The 13,277-nt window shown below is 42.0% G+C and overlaps 1 protein-coding gene across 5 annotated transcripts in view; it reads left to right on the top strand.

Moving 5' to 3' along the window:
* Positions 1-13,277, top strand: part of ppfia2 (PTPRF interacting protein alpha 2) — a 384,719-nt gene that overhangs the window by 164,933 nt on the left and 206,509 nt on the right. For all 5 annotated transcript variants that reach the window (XM_080191161.1, XM_080191163.1, XM_080191164.1 and 2 more), the window contains one exon: positions 10,443-10,544. In XM_080191161.1, the coding sequence (XP_080047287.1) occupies positions 10,443-10,544 (102 nt within the window). The remainder of the gene's footprint in view (positions 1-10,442; positions 10,545-13,277) is intronic.

The raw sequence follows: 13,277 nt of genomic DNA, 5'->3' as shown, positions 1-13,277 counted from the left end.
ATGCCTTCCCCCCACACCCACATATGCTTCTAGGAGGCTGTAACCCCACCCCACTCTCTTACACACACCTTACCTCGGGCTGGTTAACAACAGAATGGAATCCATACATAGCAGAAGATAGCCATTCGGCCCACCGAGTCTGCACTGACTCTATCCAAGCCCACCCCACCTGCACCCCCTGTCTCTGTAACCCTGTGCATTTACCATCGTTAATCCACATAACCTACACATTTTAGGATATTAAGGGGCAATTTCGCATCACCAATCCACCTAACCTGCACATCTTTGGACTGAGGGAGGAAACTGGAGCACCCAGAGGAAACCAGCCAACTCCACACAGACAACCACTAAGGCCAGAATTGAACCTAGGTCTCTGGCACTGTGAGGCGGCAGTGCTAATCACTGTGCCATTATGCCACCTTCTCCAAGTCCTCCTACACACATCTCTCCAAGACCTCTCACTGATTCCTGATGCTTCTTTTTGCTGCCAGCTCCAATCTCAGGATCAATCTTTGCTGTTGGCCATGAGCTATTTTGCCAAGCAACAGTGAGATGGAATAAATCAATGACTAGTCAGCCTATCAGAATCCAGTGCTTCAAGAGGCCTTGCTCTGCTTTGCCCATTTTATTGCTGTGATTATTTTTGAAATTGGTCAATTGCTGCTTTAGAACCTTGTGAATGGAAAACTGTTTCATATGGTGTCCTGCAGGGCTCAGTTTGGGATCCCTGCTATTTGTTTTATATATTAATGATTTGGACTTGAACATGGGGGACATAATTGAGAAATTTACAGAGTGACACGAAAATGGCCATGTAGTAGCTTGTGTAGAGGATAGCTCTACACAAACTCCAAAATGATGTAGACAGGTTGGTGGAGAGGGCAGGAAAGTGGCACATGGAGTTCAGCTCTGATAAATGTGAGGTAATACATTTAGACAGGTCAAACAGCAAAAAGGAATACACAATAAATGAGATTAAACTGAGAGGAGTAGAGGAAGTGAGAGTTCTTGGCGTGCAAATGCATAGATCACTAAAGTTGACAGTACAGGTAAATAAAGTTTTAAAGAAGGCATATGGAATGCTCTCCTTCATTGGCAGAGGTGTGGAATACAAAAGTAGGAATATAATGATGAAACTGTATAAGATAGTGGTGAGGTCACAACTGGAATATTGTGCGCAGTTCTGGTATCATATTAAAGGAAGGACGTAATAGCTCTGGAGGGAGTGCAGAGAAGATTTAGCAGAATGTTGCCAGGGCTAGAGAATTATAGCTATGAGGAGAAATTGAAGAGGTTGGGGTTGTTTTCCTTGAAACAGTTAAGGCTGAGGAGGTGACGTGATTGATATATACAAAATTGTAAGGGATAGAGACAGACAGGAGGAACCTGTATTCTTTGGTAAAGAGTTCAAAACCCAGGGCTCATAGATTCAAGCTAAGTGGCAGAGGATTAGAGAGGACATGAAGGAAAACATTTTTACGTAGAGGGTGTTGGGTGCCAGTGCACGGACAGTGACTGCCACTGCCACCGCTTCCCAGGGCTCTTTGCTGGCACACCCCTGGCTCATCACCCATCTGGGGGAAGAAAATGTCCCTCCTGTCTTCCACTGCATCCAGCAGCTGGTCCAGCTCTCCCTTCATGAACATTGAAGCAGTTCTTCTTAGTGCCATCTTCCTGGCATGGCTGCTTGTGAGTCCCTCATTAGCGCTTATATTAACTCTGCGTTGTTAGCGGAATATAGTTGCAGCAACTTTAGATGAGTCCCATATCCAGAAGGTCCATTCCAGCGGGAATCACATTGAGGCTTTTTTATTGCAGTAAGTACCATAAGGTTGTGACTTGCAGCTCGCCGATAAAACCAATGCCATTCACTCTTGTTTTCTTGCTCATTCAGAACTTAGAATTTTTTTTGTAAGATTGCACCTTTAAATGTCATGTTGGTAAGAATACGGAGTGATCCATGCCAGTCTTTCAGCTGCACTTCACACTACAATCCTCCCACACTCAGCCATTTTTTGGAGGCTTGGGAGTTTTGTGCCAGTACTAGGGGGACAGGGCCTAAATATGGCAGTGAACCCAGCTTCAGAGCACTCATGCACCATTTTGCAAGGATGCACTTATATCACAGTGCAATGGGAGACCCCCTTGCTCCTTGCATGGACACCGAGAACCACCCCCTCACCAGCGACATTTTCCCCCACACCATTCCCAACAAGGGTCACTGGCATTGGAGCATTCTCCCTGACTGACACCTAACATGCCACCCCCATCATGACCCTCTGGCGTGACCATTGTGCCAGGTCTCCACTGATGGAGACCAATATTCTCGCCATTATTAAGTTGTGCCTGAAGGAAAGTTCTCTGCTCTGGGAATTGAACCAGTTATGCATATTTAAATACATACTTAAAGCCAGCTTCACGCCATTAGAAAGGGGCCGAGAGATCTGCGCTAGGGCCGACAAGGTTGGAGAATTGCCCCCATTACTTTCAGTAATATTCACAGAGCTTTGAAACATGGTTGTCTTTTCTATTTAGCTCTAATCTAACCACACAGGGCTTCTGGCTAAACATTCCATGACTTCAAAAGTTGTGATTTTACAAAGCATTTTGGTAAGATATGGTCAATTTTTAAACAACTGCCTGCAGCAAACTGCATGCTGTATTTCATTAAAATATCTCAAGTTCAACCACACATTTCTGTTAGTCAGGAACGTTACCATAGCTTACAGAAGAATACTTACCTAGATGGGATGTAATGAAGGTTCACCACATTGTTTGCTGGGAAAAGAGAGAAATGAGAATTCAGAAGAATGAGCGTTACAGAGTCAGTTAGAGCACAGAAGGAGACAATTTTGCCCGTTGAGTCAATGCTGGCTCTTTGTTAAGCAAACCATCAGTCTCATTTCAATCCATTCCTGATGAGGGTGTTAGTACGCTGATGTTACTACTGGACAGTCAGATCCAAGAATGAAACCCTGGCCAACTAACTTTTAGCAAAAAGCAGCAACACAGTAGCACAGTGGTTGGCACTACTGCCTCACATCACCAGGGATCTGGATTTGATTCCCGGCTTGGGTCACTGTCAATGCAGAGTCTGCACATTCTCTTTGTGTCTGCATGGGTTTCCTCCGGGTGCTCCTGTTTCCTTCCACACTCCGAAAGACATACTGGTTAGGTGCAATGGTGATGCTAAATTCTCCCTCAATGTACCTGAACAGGCACCTAGGGGATTTTGACAGTAACTTCATTACAGTGTTCATGTAAGCCTACTTGTTGACATTAATAAGTAAACTTTAAAACATTTATTAAATATTAAAAGATTGACTAAAATACAGTACTCCTTCACCCCACCTATATCTTCACAGATAAGAACATAAGAAATAGGAGCAGGAGTAGGCCATCTAGCCCTTCGAGCCTGCCCCGCCATTCAATAAGATCATGGCTGATCTGAAAGTGGTTCAGTTCCACTTACCCGCCTGCTCCCCATAACCCTTAATTCCCTTATCGATCAGAAATCTATCTACCTGTGACTTAAACATATTCAATGAAGTAACTTCCATTGCTTCAATGGGCAGTGAATTCCGGAGATTCACTACCCTCTGAGAGAAGTTGTTCCTCCTCAACTCTGTTCTAAACTGACCGCCCCCCCCCCCCCCCCCCCCCCCCACTTATTTTGAGGCTTTGTCCTCTAGTTCTTGTTTCCTTTCTAAGTGGAAATAATCTCTCTGCCTCTACCCTGTCTAGCCCCTTCATTATCTTATATGTCTCTATAAGATCACCCCTCAGCCTTCTAAACTCCAACGAGTACAGGCCCAATCTACTCAATCTCTCCTCATAATCTAACTCCCTCATCTCCGGTATCAACCAGGTGAACCTTCTCTGTACTCCCTCCAAGGCCAATATATCCTTTCGCAAATAAGGGGATCAAAATTACACACAGTACTCTAGTTGCAGCCTCACCAGTACCTTGTATAATTGCAGCAAGACCTCCCTGCTTTTATATTCCATCCCCCTCACGATAAAGGCCAACATTCCATTTGCCTTCTTGATCATCTGCTGCACCTGCAGACTGAGTTTTTGCGATTCATGCACAAGGACCTCCAGGTCCCTCTGCACAGTAGCATGTTGTAATTTTTCACCATTTATATAATAGTCCTTTTTACTATTATTCCTTCCAAAGTGGATAACCTCACACTTGCCAATGTTATACTCTACCTGCCAGATCCTCACCCACTCACTCAGCCTATCCAAATCTCTCTGCAGACTTTCCTCATCCTCCACACAATTCGCTTTCCCACTCATCTTCGTGTCATCAGCAAACTTTGTTACCCTACACTTGGTCCCCCCCTCCAGGTTGTCTATGTATATGGTAAACAGTTGAGGCCCTAGCACCGATCCCTGTGGTATGCCACTAGTCACCAACTGCCAACCAGAAAAGCACCCATTTATTCCAACTCTCTGCTTCCTGTTAGATAACCAATCCTCAGTCCACGATAACACTTTACCCCCAACTCCGTGTACTTTAATCTTCTGCAGCAACCTTTTGTGAGGCACCTTACTGAACGCCTTCTGGAAATCTAAAAACACCACATCCACCGGTTCCCCTCTGTCAACCGCACTCGTTACATCTTCATAAAGATCCAGTAAATTCGTCAAACACGACTTTCCTTTCATGAATCCATGCTGCGTCTGCTTGATCAAACCATTCTTTTCCAGGTGTCCTGCTATTTCTTCTATAATGATGGATTCCAGCATTTTCCCAACCATGGACGTTAAGCTAACCGGCCTGTAGTTACCCGCCTTTTGTCTACTTTTTTAAACAGCGGCATAACAGTAGCTGTTTTCCAATCAGCTAGCACTTCCCCAGAGTCCAGTGAATTTTGATAAATTACTACTAACGCATCTGCTATTACATCTGCCATTTCATTCAGTACCCTGGGATGCATTCCATCCGGGCCTGGGGACTTGTCAACCTTTAGTCCCATTAGTTTACCAAGCACTACCTCTTCAGTAATAATAATCTTTTTAAGGACCTCACCCCCTACAGTCCCATGACCGTTAATGTCCGGTAAGCTATTTGTGTCCTTTACTGTGAAGATTGACACAAAAAATTTGTTTAAGACCTCAGCCATTTCCTTGTTTCCCATTGTTAAATCCCCCTTCTCGTCTTCTAAGGGTCCAACATTTACTTTAGCCATTCTTTTCCTTTTTATATATTTATAGAAACTTTTACTATCAGTTTTTATATTTTGTGCCAGTTTAGTTTCATAATCTATCTTTCCCTTCTTTACCGCTTTCTTAGTCGTTCTTTGTTATTTTTTAAAGCTTTCCCAATCTTCTAATTCCCCATTAGTTTTGGCCACTCTGTATGCATCAGTTTATAATTTAATACTCTCCTTTATTTCCTTCTCTATCCACGGCTGGTTATCCATTTGCTTACATAAGAACATAAGAACATAAGAAATAGGAGCAGGAGTAGGCCATCTAGCCCTTCGAGCCTGCCCCGCCATTCAATAAGATCATGGCTGATCTGTCGTGGCTCAGTTCCACTTTCCCGCCCTCTCCCCATAACCCTTAATCCCCTCTCTTATCAAGAACCCATCAACCTGCTTCTTAAAAATATTTAGCGAGGCAGCCTCCACCACTTCAACGGGCAGAGAATTCCAGAGATTCACCACCCTTTGAGTGAAGAAGTTCCTCCTCAACTCCGTTCTAAACCGCCTCCCCTTTACATTCCTTCTTTATCACCGGAATATATTTTTGCTGAGTACTGAGAAAAATCTCCTTAAAAATCTTCCACTGTTCCTCAGCTGTCCTACCAACTAGTCTGCACTCCCAGTCCACATTAGCCAGTTCTGCCCTCATCCTATCGTACTCCCCTCTGTTCAAGCAGAGGACACTGGTCTGGGACCCTATTTTCTCTCCCTCCATCTGTATTAGAAATTCAATCATATTGTGATCACTCATCCCAAAAGGATCCCTCACAAGAAGATCTTTAATTCTACCTGTCTTATTACATAGGACAAGATTCAAGATAACTCACTCCCTTGTAGGTTCTGTAACATACTGTTCGAGGAAACTATCCTGACAGCATTCGAAGAACTCTTCCTCGAGTCCACCGCATCCGACTTGAGTCAACCAATCAATATGCAGGTTAAAATCCCCCATGATTATTGTGGTTCCCTTCTTGCACGTATCCATTATTTGTTTACTTATAGCCCGCCCCACCTCAAAGTTATTATTTGGGGGCCTATAAACCACGCCCACCAGTGACTTTCTCCCCTTACTATTCCTTATCTCCACCCACAACTATTCCACATTTTGCTCCATAAATCCATAGATTTTTAAACTATAACACAAGTTACTAAATTTATCTTATATTACAATATTCTTGATAAGTATGCAATCTTAGTAAATCAGCAGACATGCCAATTGTTGTCAGCTACATAACTCTGAAACCCCAAATGGCAAATACTAAACAAAAGATCTTTTGTGAAATTTTCACCAAATCCCCCCAGATGCTTGTTATACTATGAATCAACTGGTCTCACTGGAACTCTGACTTCCACTCGAATGTTTCCAATTACCACTCTCAAAGGGCACACTTTGAAATCTTCTCCCACATAAGGATCTTTCTTAGATGCCTTCATAAGAGAGCCACATCCAGTTATTAAATTCTTTCAGTATTCTTTGTTCTGGATTACCACATGCGTTTAAGCTTCTGTGCAATCTCTCAGGCACCCAATCACGCCAACAGAACATCACTGTACACAGTGTAGACAGGCTGTATCAAGATGTCACCAACCTTAGGATTACTTAAGATGTCACCAGGTTTGCACCTTGGTGACTTCACCAGGTTTGCACCTTGGTGACTTCACCAGGTTTGTATCTTGCAACTCTGTTTGTAACTGGGAGCAACAAACGGTACCTTGTTCAAAGCCCCTTAAAGTCTTACTAGGACTTTTATTTCTTTTCATTCCATGGTTTTTAGAACTGTATGTTTTTAGCTCCTGGAATTTGCTTTCTGCCCCTTACTATATAGCCCAGCCCCTCTGTTTGTGTGTGAGCTGTTTTCTCCTCAGGTTCCTGGTTTCAACTGAACAACAAGTGCTTATGTTTTTCAGTGTGGGCTCCTGGTTGCTAAGCAACAGCCTGGACTTTCTTTAAAACTGTTGTTTCCATGTTGCAAACCATTTAATTACAATACAGGTATTGTTTGAAGTGAAATCTTAACCCATAGACATGCAGACACCTTTGTTTAACATGAAGCTACTAAAGTTTTAATCCTTTCTTACACAGAAACACAAAACTAAACTTACATAAAACTATACCTTATTTCTAATACCCACAAATACAAACATAGGTTACTTAAAACAACCTCTGTTTCCTGACAAGGGTAATTCTGTTGATACGATGTACATGTATTTCCAAAAAACATTTGATACAGTGGCACACAACAGATGTGAGAAAAAATATACCTGTGGGAATAAAAGGAACAGTAACAATGTGGAGACAAAATTGGCAAAACAGTAGGAAGCAGAGAGTAATGCTTAATGGATTTTTTTAAACTGGAGGAATCTTTTTATTGGTTTTCCCTTGGGGTCGTTATTGCAACCCTTACTTTTTCCTGATATAAGTTAATGATCTGGATTTTGGTGTACGGGGAGCAATTTAAAAGTATGCAGATGATACAAAACGTGGAAGTATTGTCAACTATGAGGAGAGTAGTGTAGAACTTCAAAAGGACATTAGACAAGTTGGCAGAATGGGCAGATATATGGCAGGTGAAGTTCAATACGGAGAAGTATGAGGTGATGTATTTTGGTAGGCAGAATATGAAGAGACAATGCAAAATAAGAGGCAAAATTTTTAAGGGGGCGCAGGTGCAGAGGAATCTGGGTGGATATGTGTATTGATCATTTATAATGGCAGTCCAAGAAAGAGCAGTTAATAAAGTATATTGTATCCTGGTTTTATTAATATGGCAACAGAGTATTAAAGCAAAGAGGTAATGCTGAATTCATACAAGACACTTGTTAGGCCTCAGCCAAAGTACTATGTACAATTCTGGGTGCCAGTACAGGAAGGATGTGAATTCATTAGAGAGAATGAAGAAGCGGTTAATCAGAATGGTTCCGCGGTGAGAAACTTCAGTTGTGAGGATTGATTGGAGAGGTTGGGACTGTTCTCCTTTGAGAGGAGAAGCCTAAGAGAAGGTCTGATCGAGATGTTCAAAATCATGACAAATCTGGACAGGAAAGGCAGAAACTGTTCTCACACATAAAAGAATAAAGAGTGAGAGGATAAAGGTTTAAAGTGATTTGCAAAAAGAAGCATACGTGATGAGTGGTTCGTGTTTGGAATACACTGCTTGGAAATGTGGTGGAGACAAGTTCCATTGAGCCGTTCAAGAGGGCATTAGATGATTATTTGAATAGAGACAATATGCAAGAGTACAGAGAAAAGGCAGGGGAATGGCACAAAATCATAATGCTCATTTGGAATGCTGGTGCAGACACAATGGGCCAAATGGCCTCCTCCTGCAGCATAACAATACTGTGATCCTGTGAACTTTATTTTCTTCAAGTGACAATCCAGTGTTACTTTGAAATCATTGATCTTTCACTATCCTTGTGGGTTGCAGCTTTCAGGGCATTATCATCCACTGCTCAGAAAAATTCTTCCTCGCATCTCCCATATATCGCCAGTCTAAAACCTTAGGCAGGATTTTCTGCCCTTCCCACCCACAGGATTTTTCGATCCTGATGGCAGCTTTGGCAAGTCCATACACTGGTGGGCCTAGAAGATTCCACGGCAGCCAATGACTCGCCCAACCACAGTGGGAAAAGCCACTGCAGGCGGCTGGAAAATCCAGCCTCTATAGCTATATATTCCCGTAGTCTTTGTACCCTCAGATAATTGGAATAATTTCTCCTTGTCCATCTTATCCAAACCTGTCACAATCTGGAATACCTCTATCTCCTTTGTTCCAAGGCTTCTCTGAGCTTCTCCAAAGTAACCTTGTAATTAAAATACCCCAGCACTGAGACTATTCTGGTAAAGCCCCAATGCAACTTTAATGACCCCCATCTTTCCTAAAGGATGGCAACCTATTCTGGGTTCTAGTTGTGGTCGAACAAGAGCTTTAAGGTTTGGCAGAACCTCCCTGCTTTTTCATTCAATAACTTTATTTTTGAAGCCCAAGATTACATATGCTTTGCTAATCATTCTCTCAATATGTCCTGCCACTTTCAAAAATCTACACTATGCATTCCAAGCCCTTTTATCCCTACAACCTCTTTAGAATTGTACTAGTAAATCTTTATTGCTTCTCCCTATCCCCCTACCACAATGCATAATTTCACACTTCTCTGTATTAAGTTCCATTTTCTACCTGTTTGTTCATTCTGTTAGCCTACCTATGCCCTATGGCAGCCAATTTGTATCATTTTCACTTATTGTCACTCTCCCATATTTGCTATGATTGGCAAATTTTGAAATTTTGCTCTGGAACAGTGGTCCTAACACTGACCCTTGTAATTCACAAGCCATAGTTTTGTTAACCAGTTTTTATATGGTACTTTGTCAAATGCTTTCTTCAAATTCATATAGGCAACATGTGCTACATTCCCTGCATCAGCTTTCGATGTTACTTCATTATAATGTTTAATTAACTTAGTCAAGCAAAGCCTGCCTTTTACAAATCCATGTGGATTAGCCTTAATTAGGTGCTAAGATTCTGAGAAGATTTGCAGAATAGATGTTGAGAGCCTGTTTCCTCTAGCTGGAGAATCTAACACTTGAGCACGGCCACTGGATCAGGGGATGACCATCTTCTTCAAAATTTCTTCACCCAAAGGGTTGTGAATTCTTGGAATTCTCTGTTCCAGAGAGCATTGGTTCAAGTTCAAAAACAGAAAATGCTGGGAAATCTCAACAGGTCTGACAGCATCTTTGGAGGGAAAGTAGAGCTGATGTTTCAAGTCTGGATGCCACTTCGTCGGAGGATGACCCTTCGGCCATCCAGATTTGAAATGTTAGCTCTATTCTCTCTCCACAGTTGCTGTCAGACCTGCTGAGATTTTCCAGCATTTTCTGTTTTTGTTTCAGATTCCAGCATCCACAGTAATTTGCTTTTATCTAATGTGGATTCAAGTTGCTGAGTATATTCAAGGCTCTGGTTATTTTGAACTCTAAGGGATCAGAGAAATGGGAATTGGGCAAGAATGTGCAAGTTGAGGTTGAGGATCAGTCATGATTTTATTAAATGGCTCAAAGAGTCATATGGCCAATATCTGCTCCTATTTCTCATGTTCTTAATACTCATAAGAAAGTCATAAAAGTGTGAGCCATATCTAATGTAATTAATCTGTACTTCAATTTCCTGTTAGCTTTGCATTAAACTCAGCCATGGATTAATATTTTAATGTATTCTTTAACAGGAGTTTGCTGCACTGACAAAGGAGTTAAATGCTTGCAGAGAACAACTGTTGGAAAAAGAAGAAGAAATTTCTGAACTTAAAGCTGAGAGGAACAATACAAGAGTAAGTTAGTGATGTATAGCCTGGAAACTGCTATTGATGTGTCTTTGGGATGATTGAATTTAACAGTTTCAAGGGAATTTATTTTCACATTATTTTACACATAAGTCAGTCTGTGGCTAAAATGTTTTTTCTAGTTTAACAGTACCACCAATAAAACAGAGTTGACTTAACCCTCTAAATCAGGTGTGAACTGCTATTAGGAAGCAAGGAAAAGCAATTCAAAAGTGCTGCAGAACTGTAATAATAAGACATTAATGACAGTTTTATTGGCAAGAGGTCAAAATTCAAGACCTTGTTGGTCACTTCATCAACTCCTCCTCCAGAATAGATTGGGGAGTCAATTATGGTAAGAGATAGTTTAAAACAGCAAGCAAAGTGAGCTATCATTGTCTTAGATGTGATTTACTGACACATAGAACCCTTACAAGCTGTAACTCAAGGTTCCAGAAGAGCCTCCATAAGTTTGAGTCTCAGCCTGATTTAAACTTGGAGAGTAAGCTGCATTTCCCAAGCTATTGCTACCATTTTGTTTTGCTGAAGCTATTAACTAGGCAGAAGGTTCCTGCCTCTGTGAAGTGCATTGACCGCCTACATGCTGGTTTGTTGTTGTTGTTAACAAATTAAGTTTTAAAGGTCAAAAAAAGCCAAGCAATTAATGAAGGATGGTCTATGTAAGAAAAAGGATCATTCAACTGAAACATTTTACACGCAATGCTCTCTACCCCATAGCTTCTAGGTGGTAGTGGTCGTTGGTTTGAAAAGTTCTGCCTCAGGAACTTTGGTGAGTTCCTGCAAAGTATCTTGTAGATGGTACACAAGGCTGCCACTGTTCATTGATGGTGGGGCGATTGAACGTTTGTGAAAGGGGGAGCAATCAAATTGGCTGCTTTGGCTTGGATGGTGTCAAATTTCTTGAGTGTTGGTGAAGCTGCATTCATCAAGACAAGTTGAGAGTATTCCATCACACCCCTAACTTATGCCTTGTAGATGTTGGATAGGTTTTGGGAATCTGGATGTGAGTTACCTGCCACAGGATTTCAAACCTTTGACTTGCTCTGTTAGGCACAGTATTTATATGACTAGCCTGGTTCAACTGCAGACTCTCCGATATCATCTGTTCCTGTCCTGCTTGCCAGTGAGAATGGAGAATTCAGCTCTCAGCCAAAACTCCATTCACTACAGTGGCACCAGAGAATCCCAGCTGTGGATAAGATCAGAGGTTTTTAGCTCAGTTTCTGGTCAATGCTTACCCCAGGATGTTGATAGTGGGGGATTTAGCAATGACAATGCCATTGAATGTCAGGGAACAATGGTTAGATGCTCTTGTTGGAGATGGTCATTGCCTGGCACTTGTAATGGCATGATTGTTACTTGCCACTTGTCAGCCCAAGCCTAGATATTATCCAAGTCTTGTTGCCTTTGAACATGGACTGCTTCAGTATCTGAGGAGTTGCGAATGATACTAAACATTGTTCAGTCATCAGCGAACATTCCCACTTTTGCACATAATAGAAGGAAGGTCATTGATGAAGCAGTTGAAGATGATTGGGCCGAGGACTGTAACCAGAGGAACTCCTGCGGTGCTCTCCTCCAACCACTACAACTAACTTCCTTTGTGCCAGGTGTGAATCTAACCAAAGGAGGGCTTTCTCCCTGATTCCAATTGCCTCCAATTTTGCTAGGGCTCTTTGATACCATACTCAGTCAAATGCTGTTTTGATGTCAAGGGCAGTCACTCCCACTTCACCCGAGCCATTCAGTTCTTTTGTCTTACACTATTTATGGTTGTTCATGCACTTTTTGATTATACTATTTATGGTTATAATATTTGAGGTTGTTTTCGTTAGAGAGAAGAAGGTTAAGAGGTGACCTAATTGAGGCATACAAGATGATCAGAGGATTAGATAGGGTGGATAGTGAGATCCTTTTTCCTCAGATGGTGATGGCTGACACGAGGGGACATAGCTTTAAATTGAGGGGTGATAATTATAAGACGGATATCAGAGGTAGGTTCTTTACTCAGAGGGTAGTAAGGGCGTGGAATGCCCTGCCTGCAGCAGTTGTGGACTCGCCAACTTTAAGGGCCTTCAAATGGTCATTGGATAGGCATATGGATAATATTGGAATAGTTTAGGTTAGAGGGTTATTAGATTGGTTCTACTGGTCGGCGCAACATCGAGGGCCGAAGGGCCTGTACTGCGTCGTAATGTTCTATGTTCTATTATGCAAAGTACCTGACATACTGCTGGATGAGATTGGTATGCTGCATGTCTTAAATATGTGTAGGCCTCAGGTCTATACACATTGTAATATGAGTCTTTCTGCATTCAGCATCCATTATCACATTAAGACTATTGCACTGATGTGCTGTATTACTAACAACATTGTTGTCCCTATCATTGCTTGCCACACAAATCAGTGTCTTGGTCCTAAGAGTCAGCTCGACGTTTTTACTTGCCTGTTTTGTGAGTTGGTCAAAAATAGCTCCTTTCTCGATAGGTATATCATGTTCTGCATCAAGAGATGGTTTATTTGAGACCTGGACCAAAGGTAGGAGAATTTACTGACCATTTCCAATGCGGTATATTTAGTGTGACCAACAGTGGAAATATGACACCCCATCCCTTAACCTTGGTTTCCTTCATGCTGATATAAGCGAGAGCAAGTTACATGGGAGCGGCATTCCATTAATCTTTGTGACTGAGTTGCTGCATGACTCACTAGCATGGCATC

Source organism: Carcharhinus amblyrhynchos, chromosome 6, assembly GCF_965287045.1.
Source record: "Carcharhinus amblyrhynchos chromosome 6, sCarAmb.v2.hapA, whole genome shotgun sequence".
Classification (NCBI taxonomy): Eukaryota; Metazoa; Chordata; class Chondrichthyes; order Carcharhiniformes; family Carcharhinidae; genus Carcharhinus; species Carcharhinus amblyrhynchos.
The sequence above is the reverse complement of the archived record's forward strand: the minus strand, read 5'-3'. Positions and strand labels throughout refer to the sequence as shown.